This window comes from Impatiens glandulifera, chromosome 3 (genome assembly GCF_907164915.1).
Source record: "Impatiens glandulifera chromosome 3, dImpGla2.1, whole genome shotgun sequence".
In the NCBI taxonomy this organism is placed as follows: domain Eukaryota; kingdom Viridiplantae; phylum Streptophyta; class Magnoliopsida; order Ericales; family Balsaminaceae; genus Impatiens; species Impatiens glandulifera.
The window spans coordinates 23,504,737-23,524,830 of record NC_061864.1 but is presented as its reverse complement, the minus strand read 5'-3'; the positions used below and the strand labels follow the sequence as shown (position 1 = coordinate 23,524,830).

Below are 20,094 nucleotides of genomic sequence, written 5' to 3'. Positions count from 1 at the left end.
ACTTGCTATGCAACAAAATAATGAATTTGTACAAGAAAACATAAATAAAGAAAAAAAGGAAGCAATTAGCTAGAATCACAATAGGAGATCAATATCAATACTCATCAATGATAATATAAAAAATATAACATCAACAAAAGAACCAACGCCGACAAAAAAAACAACAACAAAACAACCAATAAGAAAAAGAACACATGTTTGGCATGTTTTTCTTCCGTAGAACTAGAACGATATAATTATTAACATTTTGGGCCTTTACTTTTATATATTTTATTATTTAGTCTCTTTGTTGGTTTATATATAAGTCTTTCATTGTTTTCTATTTTCATATTATTCATCAATAATAAAACCCTACTTTCTCTTTTCTCTATTCTCTAACATGGTATAAGAGCCACCATTCATTTATAGGGCTTGATTTGTTGGGATCGAGGGTTTTGCAACAATTCTTATGCTTTTACACCGAAGAATTAATCTTTTATGGTATGTATCTTGTTTTATTTCGCACTGATTGATTGCAGCTCCTAGGGTTTGTTTGTTGGCTTGTGAATTGGGGATTTTGTTTGTTTGGTTCCTTTGTCGCTTGGATCTCGTTTGCTTGTTCGTTATGGTTGTTCGTAAAGACGATTCTCTTCAAGCATTCCAAGCTAGTAGTGTATTGACTCTACCTCCTATAGATCCATCGATGATTGAGCAGTTCCAAAGGTTTCTCGCTTCGCAACCTAATGCCATGTTAGTGTCTTCTCATGTCGGTTTGTCTTCATCCAATACCTTTGCTCCCTCAGGTATATATTCTTCTATTTGGGTTCTAGACTTTAGGGCCTCTCATCATATGTCTCCTGAATTGTCTTCTTTTGATTCTTTGTCACCAAACTCGTCTATCTCGGTTGAAACAGTAGATGGTACCTATATGCCATTAGTAGAAGTCGGTTCTATTTATACACACAATTTAACTTTTTCAGTTGTCTATTATATTCCAAGTCTTACCTTAAATCTTGTCTCGGTTAGTCAGTTGTGTGACTTGGGATATTCCGTCTTCTTTTCTAATTCCACTTGTTATGTGTAGGATCCACATTCTCAGAAGCTGATTGGGACATGACATAGGAGAGGAGGATTATATGTGTTGGATGAACTTGAAGTACCAAAAATAGCTACTAGTGATGCTTCTACTGTGGATTTTACATCTTTTCATTTGAGTCGCTCTTCTTCTACCTTTTATTTATGAAATTCTCGTTTATGACATATTTCGGGATCCCGTTTAAAATTTTTGGCTTCTATTGGAGTTTTAGGTGATTTGAAAACTGATGATGTTTCTGATTGTAGTGGTTGTAAACTTGCTAAGTTTTCGGCTTTGTGTTTTAAAAAAAGTTTATCTTCATTGTTTGCTCCATTTGATCTAATTCATTCTGATGTGTGAGGGGACCTTCTCCTTTACCTACAAAAGGGGTTCCCGCTATTATGTTTCGTTTATTGATGATTGTACTCGTTATACTTGGGTTTTTCTTATGAAACGTCGTTCTAAATTTTTAGGTTAAAAATTTCAACTTTTAGAGCTCTTGTCAAAACTCAGTATTCGTCTGTCATTAAATGCTTTCGTTGTGATTTGGGTGGGGAATACACTAATGATTTCTCTAGGTCACTTGCTTCTGATGGAACTCTTCATCGGAGTTCTTGTTCAGACACCCCTCAACAAAATGGCGTTGCAGAAAGAAAACATCGGCATATTGTTGAAACAGCTCGCTCTCTCTTATTGTGTATCAATGTTCCTAGTGTCTTTTGGGGTGAAGCCATCCTCACTGTTGTACATCTTATTAATATGATTCCAACATCTCACAACTCAGGTTTGTCACTGTTTGAAAAGCTTCAAGGATATGCTCCTGCTTATTCCTCATTACATGTCTTTGGTTCCGCTTGTTTTGTATTTCGTTCACACGTTGAGCGTAGCAAATTGACTTCACGATCTGTAATGTGTGTTTTCTTGGGGTATGGGATAGGACAGAAAGGTTATCGTTGTTTTGATCCCGTTGGTCAAAAATTATATGTCTCCCGTCATGTTTCGTTTCTTGAGCATATTCCATTTTTTTCCATTCCTATAAATTCTCATGATATGACTCGCCTAGACTTTGTTAGTATTGATCCTTTTACGATTGATGATGATGTGACACCTCCTACTACAGATTCTAGTACTACAGAGGTGACACCTCCTACTACAGACTCTAGTACTACAGTTCCAGACACATATTTTCCTCCCTCCACGGTCTCTCAATCTCCTCCCGATTATGTGGATCTTCCACCCCATCAGGAAACCCGTATACGTAAGTCAACCAAACTTCCTGATTTTTCTTATTCATGTTACTCTGCATATTTTGCTTCCTTTTTAGCATCTATTCATTGTTTGTATGAGCCATCGTCCTATCGAGTGACTATTATTGATCCTCTTTGACAATTGGCTATGGCCGAAGAACTTGCAGCACTACATCAAACACATACTTGGGATTTGGTTTCTTTACCATCACGAAAACGACATATTGGTTCTCGATGGGTATACAAAATCAAAACCAAGTCTGATGGGTCTATTGAGAGATATAAAGCCCGAGTCGTTGCGATGATTTTTTCTCAAGAATATGGCATGCATTACAAGGAAACTTTTGCCCTAGTTGCGAAAATGACAACAGTTCGCACTCTTATTGTCGTCGCTTCCGTTCGTGGGTGGAATATAACTTAGATGGATGTCAATAATTTTGTCCTCAATGGAGATCTTCAAGAAGAGGTTTTATGGTTCCTCCACTTAGTGTCCCTCACAAACCTGGTGAAGTTTGTAAGCTACGTAAAGCTTTCTATGGGCTTAAACAAGCACCACGCGCTTGGTTTAAAAAATTCTCTATTGTGATCACTTCAATAGGATTTTATCGTAGTCATCATGATTCGGCATTGTTCATCAAGTGTACAGATCGAGGTCGTATTCTTCTATCCTTATACGTTGATGATATGATTATTACAGGTGATGATATTGACGGGATTGGGCTATTGAAATCCGAGTTGACTCATAGTTTTGCGATAAAATATTTGGGGATGCTACGTTATTTCCTTGGGATTGAGGTTGCTTTACCATCAGGAAAACGACCTATTGGTTCTCAATGGGTATACAAAATCAAAACCAAGTCTGATGGGTCTATTGATAGATATAAAGCCCGAGTCGTTGCGAGGGGTTTTTCAAAAGAATATGGCATGGATTACGAGGAAACTTTTGCCCTAGTTGCGAAAATGACAACAGTTCGCACTCTTATTGTCGTCGCTTCCGTTCGTGGGTGGAATATAACTCAGATGGATGTCAAGAATGCTTTTCTTAATGGAGATCTTCAAGAAGAGGTTTTTATGGTTCCTTCACCTAGTGTCCCTCACAATACTGATAAAGTTTGTAAGCTCCGAAAATCTCTCTATGGGCTTAAACAAGCACCACGCGCTTGGTTTGAGAAATAAGCTTTTCCAAACCGAGAAATCTACGATCTTGACAGAGATCTAGGACCGTTGATGATGGAACTCAAGACCGAGTGGTTCGACCGATAATTCTGCAAATAAGGAATTATCAGGCAAGTATCTTTTTTATACTGTTTTATAAACCCACACAATGCTATTTATTCATGTATTTTATATAAACGATGCATAAGGTTTTCAAAGCATGTTTTCATTGCATGTCCATGATTTCTAAAGAATGATGATTTTATATAAGGGTTATGGATTCAAAGGAATTGGAGGATGAATACGGAAGGAGGACTATCGACATGAGCTTTGGTAGTCTGATTCCAAAACATGGATGACGGAATTGACAGTTTGATGCCTTCTCTTGAGGATCGGCTCTCAAGGTCTAGGGTTCCAAATATGGATCAGATGTAACTGCACATTATTACTGATGATATACCCTTAAAACCCACATGGATGTAATGTAGTTTAAATGTCTTTAATGTCTTCTTTTAAATGTTTGTTGGGTCTTTGGGCTCACTATGCTTGTGTGGTGTAGGAACTCAGCCAACGGTTTTAAGATGAAAAGTGAAGGGAGACTTAAAGTGGAGAGCATGGTGCAGGAGATGCGTGTGGAAAGAGGGACCGAGACCGTAGGTACGACTTTTATATCACCCTTTTCAATGGTCATGTCTAACAGACACCTTCGCGCTTCCGCCTTTATGACATAAATTACGTTGAATTAGGTGCATGAAATTAGGATTTTAGGGCGTTATAAATGTAAACAAAAACATGGTACTTTTCCATAAACATAATGCTCTAATACCATATAATTAAAAATAATAAGTGCAGCCTAATATTTATTATTTTATTTATTCTAATTTAGGAAGCTAGCATAAAAATGGTCTCTCCCTATATTTTTATAGTTTTTTTGTGTGAAAATTAAATTCTAAGACATGATTTTTTTTAATATGATACTAGCAATGACCTCGTATTAGTGTTGCAAATAAGTCAAGCTACTCTTGAGCCACTCGCGAGCCACTCGATTAAAATTCGATTTGAGTTTGATTTTGACCAATGTAAGTTTGAGTCGAGCTCGAGCCTGCTCGTTTAAAATTCGAGACGAGCTCGAAAACTTATCGAATTTTTTCGAGCCTGATAATAAATAATATATTTATTTTAATATTAAAACCTCAAATTTAAAATAAATATTTTTTTTACACAAATATTTGAAAATTTAATTTTATTCAAGTTTTTCGAGTCGAGCTCAAGTTGGTTTGGCCCTGCCTCTTATATCCATGACACCCACTTTAATTTATTTTAAGTTGGAATTGAGTCCGTAACTTTAGTTCTCTTATGAACCCGAAACATATGATGTCTTAAATGAGAAGTGATAAACTTAGAAATAGTTAAAATTAAATGTAGAATTGAATAATATAGATTCAAAAATATGATACATAGTTTTGATTTTGACCAATTAGAGTTTGATTCCTTTGTAGTCAATATTGTTGGCATGGCAGAGATGAGAGTGACAATCTGGATGATGAGATGGTCCCCTTTGAAATTGATTGTCTCCTGATCCTGATCTCCTGCGTGCGTTTATGCATGCATGCCCGATGCAACTCAGGACAAGTCCCTTCTCTTCTTTAGCTACCTGCTAAGAAAGGAAATCGAGACGTGGACATGCGGAATCTTCAAGTTTTAAGGTAGACAAAATGTCACTTCCATCTCAGTATATATTCATTTCATCACATTATTATTATTTTACATGTTCTACACCCTTCCTTCCTCACTCGACCACACGATGCAAATTAGGTACTTTTCTTTTTTTCTTTCTCACTAACAAACAAATAAATGTATTAATATATATATATATATATATGCTCATGTACCCTGAAAACAAAATCATGTTGGCTGCTATACATTACACAAAAGTTAAATATATCATACCTTTAACACCTTCCATAGGACACATAAAATAGGCTCGAAAATTTTGCACTGGCTATAATTAGAAGAGTAAATTAAGATGGAAATACATAAAAACTACACGGATTAATTATGCTTTGAAAAGACCGGAAAAAATTACTCCACAAGGAAAGGGACTCCACCAGTTCACCTGTTTTCTTAGCCTCTAGCGTGGAGGGTGATGTTTTAATTGTGTCGAGGCAGAACCAAGCAAGTGAGGATGCTGATGAGGAGGAGATCGATGTTCCTCTACAAGCTTTTGAAAACACGGAAAATGAGTGGGTTGATTAAATGATTAGAGAAGATAAACTATTATTGAGAAAGATAATGCTTACAAAACTCTGGTGGGAATGAAGTTGCGATCAAAAGAGTTGTGAAAGTTATTAAAAATGATATAATGCAAGAATATGGTGACATATAAGCAAAAATTCAAAAAAGAAAAAAGACCAATGATGTAAACTATGAAGCTCCTTAGAAAGAAAGGGAAATTAAATTCACTGAAAAAAAATATTTTTTAAGGAGGTTAGAAAGGTAATATGCCTTTGGTTTGGTGAAAGAATTCATCGAGAGTGATTAATGCTTTCGCAGCGCCTCGGTGATAAAGTTGTCGGTGGAAAAAAAAATATTTGTGAGGACATATTAAGTTCTCAGAGATAAATTATAACCAAGAGCAATAAGGGGCTCTCGGCGATGACTTTAAATTGTTACCAAGAGTGTTAGAGCTCCTCTTCGAGATGATATTAATATATTAACGAGAGCCTTTATAATGCTCTCGGAGCTAACTTTAATTATTTACCGAGAGCATAAGTCTATCGCTCTCGACTATAATAAGTTTTTTTTTAAAATAAAACGATTATAAACCGAATATTACCTATTTTAAACCAAAAATTTTCTTACATAAGTTAGAAATACCGAATTTCATATACCAAAATCTCAATAGTCCAAAAATATAATTATCCAATAAACCTAAATCTCAATTATTTAAAAATACAATCATCTAATCAACTTAAATCTCAATAAAATAACAACTTCAACTAGATACAATCAATATCTCATCCATTTCCAATTGAAACGGCAATTACTCTGTCCAATGCGTGATATGAACATAAACCTAAGCTAAACTATTGATAAAAATTTCACTTGCCTGTTTTCGTAGGGAGTCCCAGGAAGTCGGCGGAGTAAAATCGTCAATCTGCGACAATCGCCAAACTCTCGCCAAGTCGCCAATCGGAGTGAAATCGTTCTTGAGCGGGGCAGAGGTCGGAATTGGAGTGGCGTCGGTGGAATCGGAGGATCTGGAGTGGCGCCAGTGTAATCGGAGGAGCAGAAAGGAAGGAGAAAGAAAGAATCGGGTGTTTAGGGAAAAAATAAAAGATATCAACGAGGGTGTTATCGGGATCCCTCGGAGATAAATTTTAATTGAAAAAATCACCGAGAGCATAAATCAAATGCTCTCGGAAATAAAAGTTATCAGCGAGAGCGAAGTGCTGTCCTCAGTGATTTAAATAAATATCAGTGAGAGCGAATCAATGCTCTCGGTGAAATATTTATTTCCGAGAGATTTCAATCACTCTCGGTTACCGTCCTCAGTGATTAAGCCTTTTATATTAGTGATTCTCTTGACATATTTTGACTCGCTTCTATTTCTTTATGCTTTACATATTTTACATTATTGCTTTCTAATATGATAACTTGATTTATTTTATAGGTATTATTTCATAGTAAATCTGATATTCAAGGGAACAAGATTCAACAAAAATGGTCTCACATTTTGTAAAACAACACTGTGGATACCTAAGAATTAACTATTTGGAAAAAAAACATCCTTAATTAATTCGATAACACAAATAACAATTAACAATGATAACTTAATATTGTCGTTAATGCTGATTCATTAGCAGCGATATTTTAATATCATCATTATTGATCGTCGTTAATACTAAAAATTACATAAAATTTTTATTGATATACTATAAACAGGAAAATTGTATCTATTGTGGACAAAATGAACCGTACAAAACATGTTAGAACAACACTTGTCATAAATATGTTTGGCTAATATTTCACCATATATAATTTAGAAAAATGATTGGGAGCACGACTTTGGGGAGCGACTCGTACAGCGAAAGTGACTTCGCTGTTATACGAAAGTGACATTGTTGTTATACAAAAGAGACCTCGTTGTTATACAAAAGCAACGAGGTCTGTTTTGTATAACAGCGAGGTCACTCTCACTGTACGAGTCGCTCTCCCAAAGTCGTGCTACCTATCATTCCTCTATAATTTATGTGAGTTTAGCGTTGAAAGTGGGATAATGAAAAATGTAGGTGTCTAAAATGGCTATCACAATAATTGCAACAAAGGTATTCTAAGCTTAAATGTTGTTGTTGCTCAAAGTCCATGTTTTTACATCGTTGCTACTAAGAAGCTCTTTGTCGAGATTCTCGAGGAGTTGAAGTTCTTCCCTCGTGGAGTTGTCCGTGCAAACGACAACCCGACTTTGCAGGTGTTGTTGTCGCCTAAGAAGGAATTTACAATGGAAAATAAGACTTTTTTAGGGGAAGACATCCCACAATGACCCACCTTAGGCCAAAGTAGTAACTCAAATAGAAATTTGAGAAGGTAAGCCATAAGAGTCTTTAATATGATACTTTTAATGATAGCTCAAAAAAATTCAAATTTGTCTCACTAATAGTGACATGAGTAATGAATTTTGGTATAAAAATTACTCACTAAAAATAGAAGAATTATTTTGGTTATTAGCTAGAATATTGCTTCAAACATTATTTATTTGCATGTTTACAAATATAAGTATCTACTTTTCCATAAATAAGAGATGCATATACATTTTATTCACTTACAAAATCGATAAAGTGGATTTCCCATCATATAGGGACCGATGAGTTAATATTGTGATGAAATAGAAGTTTTAATACTATGTTAATATTAAAACTGAGTGAAAAAAAATGTATGTACATAATCCACAGTAAAATGAAGGAAGAGTGTGACAAATCTGAACTAATATAGCAATTATTTTGATTAAATTTTTTTTTTTTTTTTTGTATATAAAACTAATTAAAACTTGATATGAAAATAAACATTCCGCACTCTGTTCTCATAAAAGTGAGAAAAAATAATTGTACTACAATATTGCTATCAACAGTGAACTGAAACTGACACATGTTCTTTTCTCGTCGATCAGTTGCTCCCGGGCAATTGAATCCACCCTTCTTTCTCTCTTCCCCGGCCATCTTTCTCTCTCTCACACACACACATACTGTTCATCAGTTGTATTGGAAAGAGAAGAAAGAAACCTGACAGACAGCATCCTTCCTCAATTCTACTTTTTTGCTCCCCCAAAACACAAATCTGATACCATTCATTACACATTATTATTATTATTATAACTCTTCTCTCTCTTTAAAATGTAAAATGTAATTAAACCTAAAGTTGTAAAAAAAAACATTTTTTGGTACAAATTTTTTTATTGAGAATACTTTTGCCAAAAACATGATACTAAAAAAGACCCCAATGTTTTTGTATGTGTCTGCTCTTACATTCACTCATAATATTGTTCCCTTTGTGGTCCAAATAATCCTCCTTTCCTCCATATATTCAAGACACTTTCTTGTTCCACGGGCGCCATAGACAAAGAAACAAAGAGAGAATGGACTGGAATAATAACAACATAAGAACACCTCAACTTCTAGCTCGGCCTCATGAAAATTCTTTCAATCTTCTCTGCAATTACAACTTTCATGATCAATATCCAGGTATCGCGAATATTCTTTGTGAATCGGTTTGTTTTGCTCTTAATTTCAAGTTCAAGTTGATTATAAACTCTTTTGTATATATCATGATTAACAACAACATAAAACATTAGTCTCATTCTAATTAACCTTCACATTTCTATCTTGTGTTCTCTTTCAAATTAATTTGTTCTTAACATCAAAACAAAACCATGCATTGCAAGTCAATACTATAAGAGTTATTTTTGTTAATTTATTTGCAGCTATGGAAATTATGAAGCAACACCAAGGGATGGCGGGGCCATCGACGGGTGATGGAATGGCGACGGGGACAGGTGGTGGAGGGATGAATGATCAGAAGAACGTCGGTTACTATGGAAACTATCAGCAGGAGAAGAAGAAGAGGCTAAGTAATGAGCAGTTGGATTCACTCGAGAGCAGCTTTCAGGAGGAGATAAAGCTTGAACCTGACCGAAAGATGAGGTTGGCTAGAGAACTAGGGCTGCAGCCGCGACAAGTGGCGATCTGGTTTCAGAACCGTCGTGCTAGGTGGAAGGCTAAGCAGGTCGAGAACTTGTATGAATCGCTTAAGCAACAGTTCGATCTTGTTTCGAAGGAGAAACAAAAGCTACAAGAAGAGGTCACACTACTATTTCCCTACCTAGGATCATGTTATTTTCAAACAAAAATAATACAAATTATTTTTTTCTAAATAGCACATAATTAATTTGAAGACTCAAATGTTTTATAGATATGTTAAGATATTGACAAAAATGTAGAATCTCACATAAAAAATAATGTCATTATTTATAATTACATTATAAATCTTAGAACTAGAACATACTTTTTACTGAAATGAATTGTCAAGTCTAGATCGAGTGACTATTCACATTAAGACAGTGACATGTAAACCTTTCATTTAATATATTTAATCATTTTAATTTACACTAATCCACATAAATTCACAAAATTTAAACACTAACACATAATATTGTATTATAAAGTTTAATCTTAATGACAAAAACATTTACAATTGTTCATATCTCGCACAAACACAACTCTAAAAAACGAGTTATAAATAGTGAGAGCCCACATAAAATCTAAGTTACGATCAAACCTAAGAATCCAAATGTTAAATAATTTATATACTACTTAATATGTTGGTTTCAACTTTTAACTAATTCTGATCAGCTTTATCAAATGGCACAGGTTTTGGCTTTGAAAGCATTGTTGAATGATCAAGGGCAAAGGAACCAAGTCTCGGCCGGGTACACAGAAATGTCGGGTGAGGATACCGTTGAGAGCACTTCGGTCAGAAACCGGATGACTTCGGGCAACCCCCATAGGATAAGAGGTGGTCTACAACACGACAATCAGATGAACAGTACTGATCATCATGATCATGTTAACTATGTCCTCAATGCTGCCGGTGACTACAATTCAATGGTTCAACCACCACCGGCTGCTTACTGGTGAGCCGCCAGCTGCTTAAGAATCATGATCTTAATAATTAAGGTCGGATTATTAATGTTTAGTTTAAAACTAGGTAATTCTGAAGCTCTATCTCGGAAAAGACTTTGTATGCATGGTTATATATGTAAGGTTATTATTATTGTATGACTGATTATTAGAATTTATTTCATGGATATTCTAGCATTTAATAAATAATCACAAGTTAATTAATGTAGTAATATTGTTACATGTTAATGTAACATTCATATATAGCATTCTTAAGCCTAAACACTTGCGTGTTGAGCATCACTCACCATCCCCTTAAACCACGTTTATAAATAACCTAATTTTGATGGATAAGGAGTCGGAATTTAGTCATATTCGGAGATTTTTCTATGTGTTTTTGTTAATGTTTACTGTTGTGTTTGATGAATGCGTCTTATAATTTTTTATTTTCTTTTTATGAAAATATTATTGTTTATAAATACATAGAATGAAACTGGAATTTTGTAAATCTATAATATAACATAAGCAGGAAATTCTTTGGAGAGTTAAAAATGAAAATGATTCTCTAGTATTGTTTATGATCATGATATAGCTAGCTAGATTACTGTTATTTTTAACTTCTTATTTTTAATTAATTAAAAAAAATTAAAATAACATTTTAAATTTGTTTGAGCTAATTTATATTTTAAAATATGATTACAAATAGGCAAATATAATAATGAAATAGTTTTATCTTTTAAACATAATAGACAAATATAATAATGGTATAGTTTAAAAGTATATCTAATATTTTGAAAATAAAAAGTAATAATAGGCAAATATATATAATAGCTTGTTATAGTTTAAGTATTTAAAAACTTATATCAAATATCTTATGATAAGTAGATAAAAAATACTATTTATTTAACATATGAATCAAAAAGATATGTTTCATCATTTAAAATAAAATCTAAAGATTCAGATAAATATATATACTTAGAAACAACTGATGGAACTGAATTATTGAGCTACTCAATTTTTTATTAATGTTATGAATTTGTGAATAATTATATTTTCAACTTTTGTTTGAGGTGTGATCTAATTTATGAGTCTCATAATAGATGTGAGTTTGATGCTTATCTATATATAATTTTTTTAAAATAAAAAATAATATTCTTAATTTTGAAAATAATAATAAAAGAAATATTGCACTAACATTGTGATTGATGCTCAATAGATAGGTCATGGGTGTGAAAGAGTATAAATTAACATGACACATAAAATGTGACATATGTCAAGTGCACATCAACACTATATTTGTCAAGTATAAACATGCCATACCCAAATGTAAATCCAAATCTATCAATACAGTTCTGACTTCTGACCGACAAACGTGAGGATCATAGAATTATTGTTTTCCTTTTGTCATTAAGAACTTGTTTGATATTGTCTTTTTTTTGGATTTTACTCCAAAAAAAAATTTCTTTCACTTCATCAATTTTATTACTACAAATTAATAAAGCTAACAAAGATTTTATTCACAACCTAGATAAAAGCATAATTATTCTATATAACAAATTATTTAATTCATCAATTAAAATATTAAAATATTTTTAAATATAATTTTTTTAATAATTTAATTTACTAAAAATTAAGATTTCTTAAAAAAAAAATCATGAAATATTATATAAATGATAATTATTTAAAAACAATAACAAAAACAATATAAAAACACGAGTATTCACATTCTCACAAAACACACCTGAAATACAACGAGATTAACAATTTGGGAACAACAATGAAAACATGAGAAAAATATATTTACTTGCGTACAAACATAACATAAAATTTAGTCTTAACGGGCTCGAAAATTCTTAAAAAAATCAATGAGTTCATTGTCCGTCTCCACCAATTTTTCAAAAAAACATCTTACATCTTATAATAATAGTGTTGTAGAGTAAACCTATCGGTTAAACGCGATATGTATATATATTAATTAATAGTCAACATTCATTTAAGATTTTAGTTACTCCTATCTAACCGTGTTTGATAGGGCTCATCTAACAATATCACTTTGTTAATGAACGATTTATTATGACTTATATATTGTAGTATTGCAATAGCTCTCTATAATCAATCATGCTCCCTATATATATAGCTCCCTATATATAGCTCCCTATAAAATAATAACATTTGGCTAAAAAATATTATATTGTTGATAAAGTAATAATTTATTATTTTACATGTATAATAATATTGAATATTGTTGAATTTTAAAATTCAAATTCTATAAAGTGGGGTTTATTTATTGTATATGTTGTTAAAGTATAATCAATTGTGAAACCTTTTATATTCTCAAAGTCATTTAATATGTATTATAAATAGTGTAATATCCTATGTTATAAGAGGATTTTCATCTCAAATATTCATTTTAAGTACATACATACAGTACACAATCTCCTACTACTCTTCTATCTTCTTTCTTCTCTAATCAATCTTATATTATTCTCTTCTTTCTTATTGTATTAATCTCTAATGACTTCCCATCTCAAAGGGTGAAACATACAACAATGACATGTGAAATGCGTAAAGCATTGTGCGAGTATAAAAACGAGAATCCAGCTTCGTCTCAAAAATAGCTACAAAAATGGGTTTCTGAAAAATTTAACATCCAGATTAGTCAAGCGACAATATCGAATACAATTAAGCGGTGATCGGAATATCTCTCAGCTGATTTGACGAAACCTTGTGTCAAGCGACACAAATTCGTAAAGATTCCAAATCTAGAAAAGGCTTTGTATGAATGGATTCTTCAACATCAAGAGCGGGTAAATATATCGGGAGAGTTAATTTAAGAGAAGTCAAAAGATTTTATGAAAATATTGTATGGTGATAATGGTCTAGAGTTTGATTAGTCTCTTGGTTGGGTGGAGAGGTTTAAATCACGACATGGTATCAAGTCATTTAGGCATTTTGGCGAAAGCGGGTCTGTCAATATGGGAGTTGTGGATAGCAACTTGCCAACAATAAGAGAGAAACTAAGGTTGTTTTCCATGAAAGGTGTTTTCAACATTGATGAAACTGAATTGTTTTTTATAGATTACAAGTTGATCATTTATTGGCTACAAAACAACTTGAGGAAAGAAAAAATGACAAAGAAATAATGATAGTAGCCATTTGTTGCAATGAAGATGGGTTATAGAAAATGCCATTATGGATCATCGGTAAGTTAGCGAAACCGCGTTGCTTCAAAAATGTTAATTTACAAAGCAGATAACGGTAAACTCATATTTCATTAAGGCACTTTGAGTTATTAAAAAAATAGTATATTATTACTTTATATATCGGTTCGGACCTATATGCGGAAAAAAATATATTACTTAATAAATTTATCGAAATTATTACTTTAGTTATTCGGCTCGAATCATGGATGATAAGAATTTATTAATTTATCGAGGTTATAATTTGATCGAGAGTCTACTGTATGTACACTACTGTTAGGATCATATAATCTAATTTATTTATTTCAAAATCAAGATTTCTTATTATTCTTATTATTCTTGAGTTTTTATAATAACTATAATGAAATAACAATCTTTTTGTTTATATTTCAGGGATGGCAAATAGGGATGGCAATGGGGCGGTTCGGGGCGGGGAATGCAATTACCATCCCCGCACCGTTTTAATTTCGGGGATTTTTTTAATACCATTCCCGCCCCGTTCGATTTTTTTCGGTTTCGGGGAATCCCGCGGTGCACCGTTAATAATTTTTATTTAAAAAATAAATAAATATTATACAATAAAATTATATAAACTAATTTTTTAATATAATATATATTGTAATATATTAAAAATTTATATTATTATAAAGAAATAATTTCAATACTCTTATAAAATATAGTAAATAAATAAATATATTGGTGATTTAATATATTTAATTATGTTTATGGTATTCGGGGCAGAATCGGGGTGAAAACGGGATGAAATCGGGGCGGGGCGGGTCGGGGAACACAAATACCATCCCCGCCCCATCCTCATTCGGTTTCGAGGAAAAACCGTCCCAAACGGAGCAATTCGGTTCGGTTTTCGCGGGGCGGTTTCAAATTGCCATCCTTAATGGCAAACAAATTGTAAAACATGTAAAAAATAGTTCAATTCAAGTTGTACAAAATTTATCATAAAAGTTACTCACATTTATTACAAAACATAATACTAAATTTTAAAAATAACATAACAATAAAAGTAAAAACATTAACATCTCTGAAACAAACATTTCATCCACAAGACCACAAAATATCTAAAGGTCTTACTTTGATTTCATAACACTACAAAATCAAGGTAATTTCACTGTTTCTTTGTAAAATCGTCTAATTGGTACTTTAAGAATCTTTCTATTTTTATGCATACATAATTTGAAAATTGAAACAAGTATACTATATTTGTAAACAAATAGACATTACTTGGTTTGGCCTTGTTAAAAAAATATATAAACCATTAAAGCATATCACATAATTGGAAGAAATAAAATGTAATCTAAATCTATATATATTTAAATAAGAAACAAATAGAATGTATCTACATAAGTCAACTATCTATTAAATAAGAAACAAATAATCCTCAAAAAAATAAGAAACAAATAATCCTGAAAATAAGAACAAATAAAATGTAGTTTTCAAGTTGCCATTCACAGTCAATATATGGAACAAGTTGACAACAATTATGTATTTTTTTTTGTGAACTTTCCAATAAGGATGGCACATGATCCAAAAATCTAACTTGAGTATCCACGACTGAATCAAAATATAGATCTACAATGGATATACAATTTATCCTCATAAGGAGAACTTTGGTTTCAAACACAAATTTTACTTGGTTAACAATAATGAACAAATTTGACAAGATATATATTTGAATTGATGGGCATGATATCACTCGCAAGTAGAGAAGAGTTCCGATCACTCAACGGAACTGAAAAACATGTCAAAGCCTCAATATTGATAATGTTGAAATCACAAAAACTAATAATATAATGCGAGATAATTATATTCACTTTACGTATTTTTCTTAATATTTCAAAATATAATTGTTTATTCCGTTTGAAAATCACAAATATTTCTAAACAAATATTTATTTTGCCCAAAGAAAACATTAATAATAATTTGAAATACTTTTAATGAGAGGATTATAAATCATTTTTCTCAAATAATTAAAAAGTACTGACAAAAGTATTCTATAGAAAATTGCTTTATTTAAAATATATAATTAATAATAATTTTTATTTATTTTTGTTCACATTTACTTTTTTAATTAATAAAAACATTTCATTTTGTAAAAAAAGTGAAAATTTATTTATAAGAAAAAATATGTACAAGAAAGTAACTTTTCCAATTCCATTTAGCGACACACTTTCAAATTTGCTTCTTTTGCGTGATTTGGTGTCATTCATGTACTTTTCTAAACTGAATTCAAAACAAAATTTAAAGACGAATTTATTCATCTGATCTTAGTGATGTATTCTACTAATTGATTAAGCAAAGGATTTATCATTGAAATCTCAATAAAATTAATTTAATTAAATTTGCAACATATTCATCAAAGGATTTCATTTGTGACATATATATCTTTGGTTTGGATAGTATAAAGCAGCCGATTTCTAATGGATATCCAGATTATACTGAATATCAATGGAGATCAATATCTATCAACGAAAACTACACATAAAAATAACAAGATCATGGAAAAAATCTCAACTCAATCAACTTGAATTGCTTCTTCAAGTGACCCGAATTTGAAAATTGAGTCTCCGAAGCCAAATAGAATGAAGGATCATATGAAACACATCGTATCGCTTTGGAGGAGTGTTCACCTCAAAATGTCTCCTCAATTGCAATCCACGCTTTTGCATGATCTCGTACTGGTCTCGAGGAATACTCATCAAAATCTTCTTCAAATCCAATATATTCTCGCTTGGAATTATAACCGAAAATGTCTTCCAATTGAGAACGTCGCTAAAAGGTACCGTGTAATTGTCCTTAATGAGTACGGGAACACAACCCATGTAGATCGCTTCAACCATTCTCGGGCTCGCAACCTCGTATCCACTAGGGCAAATGCAATACTTGCTCTTCCTCATCATACCATAATATGATATGTTTTTTGGAAGGTATCTATGGATTTGGACAAGTGGATCTTTGTTTTCCCAATGTTTTATCAAAACAGGCCTAATTGGCCCGTGATCTCCCCCACCAGCAAAAAATACAAGAATCGATCGCTCGGATGGGGGAGGCCCGCCCATCATTCCTTCCGTTGTGCCATGCGGAAGTAGAATCTCGGGAAGGGAGACATCCCTCGATGGATCGAACCCTTCCGATGTATTTGCATTGCATAATGCCCTAATTGAGCTATTGTAGAGATTTGGAACATATGAAGAAATCACCGGCCCCTGCAAAGGTTACAAAAAAAGTAATCTTAAGAAACAATATTATACAAGTGTGATGGTAACAACTACACCAAAATGTTGTAAAATAACTAACGTATATTTATATACGTTTTAAGTAAGAATTGAACTTGAGACTTTAAATTTTAACGAATAAAAGACTTGCCCAATCATGGCACGCGACAATGAGGTGGTCCGCGCCAAGGCTACGATTCCAATAAGGGTATTTATGGGAAATAACATCAACATAATCCTTGGCAGTTCTTTTCATTTGGATCCATTGACCAGAAACAAACACATTTTGGGTGATCATAGTAATGCTAATAGGAAGAAGAAAAATATGGGCCTCTTCTGGGTTTCTAGTTCTAAATGGGCTTACTTCCATTCCATTAAGAAATAGGCCCTCTATTGCATAAGTGAATGAACATGGCCCATTATGAAACATTGGTGGTTCTCCTTCTTCATATATGAAAATCTTCAATTGCTTCTCCATTTCCACATAGCTCCTGCACAAGAAAAAATGTTAGAAAAATATAAGGTCAAAAAAGTCCTTGAAATTTGATTAAAGGAATAAATAAGACCATAAAGTTTGTTAAATACAAAATAGCAATACAAGACCTGTGAAAGGCAGTTGGGTTCCAATACATTGGTCCATCAAGGACGAAATCTGAGTCGGTTAATCGGTCATCGCCTTTCGCTTTTCTTATGGTGGCACGAACTTGGCCCAATCTGGCTTCAAGTCGCTCCAAATTGCTATAATTCTTTCGTGTTATTGGAGGCTTTGTCATGGGATAAGTGTTAAATAAGTTTGCATTTTCTTCATTCTCCTTCTTCTGCGAGGCATAAAAATAAATAAACAAATAAGAGTTTGCCACAAAATACTTTTTGGTATGGGAAATGTTGAACCAAATGGGAATGATTTCATTAATAATGTTAGTTTAAAATGTTGTTTATTAGAAGGAGGAAATGATAACAAGATATTCAAGGTGTACAAATTCAAATAGATCATGATAATTCAATAAGATGGAATGAGAGGGATCATTTAAGTGTTAAATTTGTTATATTATTAAAGTATATATAAGGGTGACATATATGTGAGTTTCATTCCAAATTTCTTTGTTTTGTTCTTTAAAGTTCACTAAAATTAGTCGGTGTTGAATTAAACATAAATATTAATACTCAACTTTTCATGTTCATCTAATTTGAAAAGTCTATTAGATGAGTTAGAGATTTGGATGACTTACTATTACATGTATTAAAACTGAACTATATCGATAATATTTATCATGATTTTTACATTATTAGATGTTTCACCGAAAAAATGTTACCCCTCATCTCAAATATTATATATGATGATCATACAAATCAAGATGAGTACAAGAAATTTTCAAATAAAAGTCTATTGTCCATAAAAAAAAATATCTATTCTCCAAAATATTAAATATTTAGATGGTAATTATTAATGTTGAGATAAGATTTGTACCTAAAATTTAATTGTGTTTTATTTATACCATCTAACAACCCACCGTTTCCCTTGAAAAGAGACAAATTATGTACTTCATACTATTTGTAGATATGCATTGATTTATAGCAAAAACAAATTTTAAGTTCTTTGACTTTTGAATTCTTATGGTATATTATTTTTAAAATGTAAATCAAGTTTGAAAGTATTCAAAAAAGATAACTAGTATTATCAAATTATTAGTTTCATACTAATAATCCATATATACTTATTAATTTCATAATAATAATTTAGATAACTAATAAGCTAGTTAATAATAAATACAATAAAAAAACAACATGTACATGATCTTTTGTGATAGAATTAATATTAATATACAGTTATGTCTTTTAATTTCAATTTGAAGAAGTTTTTAATAGAAATTAAAATTGTAGATAATATTTTTGACAAGTACTTTCTAAAAGTTTAAACATTATTTTTTAATTATAAAAAATATTTTCACCATCAAAATACATACACAAGTATACAATAATAAGACATTAATTAGCTCCTTAAACTTAATTATGGTCAAAGAATAATTAAACACTTAAAATTATACATGCATGTATTAAGTTTTTTTTTTAAATTTAAGAAACTAACACAATTCCCCAATCCCCACAATCATGATCATCTTCAGTTTATGTATTAAGTATTTCATAATTTGATTTTTTTTTAATTTGGAAACTAATTAACATCAATCCAACTTAAAAGAGATCTTACTTTAATTGAACTTTAAACCAAGATTATTTTCATTTGAAAACTATCATATTGATATATTTGATCTTCTTTCTATCCACAATGAGATTAGATAACTCAGTTTGAATATGTTAATACAAAAAAGTGATAAATTGATTACAACAAATACCAATTAAGTTATCAAATATGAAGAAAAAGAGATGAAAATTTTGTGTTCTTACAATTGATTCTTCATTGATTGAAGAAGAATTAGAAGAGTTGAAACTTGCACCCCCATCATCACCATCATTTGTCAATATCAATGTTGATTGATCATTTTCTTTCCCCATTTTTGCAGAAGATGAAGTCATCCTCCAAACCCAGTTAGAATAATCCATTGATGGACCAGTACCCGTAAATGCAACAAAAACAGATAATGCAATCAGAGGTGCCATGACCCATATCAGAAGAAGCTTTGATGATTGAAATATTTTCCTGTGATTACTATCAATATCCCCCATTGATGATTATCTATGGAGGAGAGATCTGATTGATTAAGAAGAAGAAGAAGAAGAAGATTATAAGGAAGAATAATGGGGGATTGTCATGCCGTTAAGGTTCTGTTTTCACAGTTTTCGAAGAGTTTTCATATTTGAATAGATGGGCAAGATCCTGAGTTTGGGAAGATGATGAGCCATGATGAACAATCACATAAGAATGGGCGCCATTTTCTAAGACTATTGACTTTTTTTTACATGGCGTAATATCAAGGGGAAGGAACATTATGAAAGAGAGATTTACTTTTATGGGGGAATGCGTCTGGTTTTGGTTTGGTACTGCAATAAATTTAATTATACTTTTTTTTTTATTAATTA

At 31.9% G+C, this 20,094-nt stretch overlaps 2 protein-coding genes across 2 annotated transcripts; one reads left to right on the top strand and one right to left on the bottom strand.

Annotated features, from left to right (window-relative positions):
* Window positions 1-9,076: 9,076 nt before the first annotated feature.
* On the top strand, window positions 9,077-10,801 carry LOC124933035 (putative homeobox-leucine zipper protein ATHB-51). The gene is made up of 3 exons (XM_047473757.1): window positions 9,077-9,194; window positions 9,434-9,810; window positions 10,380-10,801. Exons 1-3 carry the CDS (start codon window positions 9,089-9,091, stop codon window positions 10,644-10,646), a joined length of 750 nt encoding a protein of 249 aa, XP_047329713.1. The 5' UTR covers window positions 9,077-9,088; the 3' UTR covers window positions 10,647-10,801.
* A 5,574-nt stretch (window positions 10,802-16,375) lies between these two features.
* On the bottom strand, window positions 16,376-19,740 carry LOC124930024 (probable glycosyltransferase At5g03795). Its single transcript, XM_047470395.1, has 4 exons — window positions 19,462-19,740; window positions 17,662-17,876; window positions 17,210-17,549; window positions 16,376-17,049 (listed from the first exon to the last, which is right to left on the bottom strand). The coding sequence occupies exons 1-4, from the start codon at window positions 19,738-19,740 to the stop codon at window positions 16,381-16,383; spliced, it is 1,503 nt and encodes a 500-aa protein (XP_047326351.1). The 3' UTR covers window positions 16,376-16,380.
* Window positions 19,741-20,094: the final 354 nt, after the last annotated feature.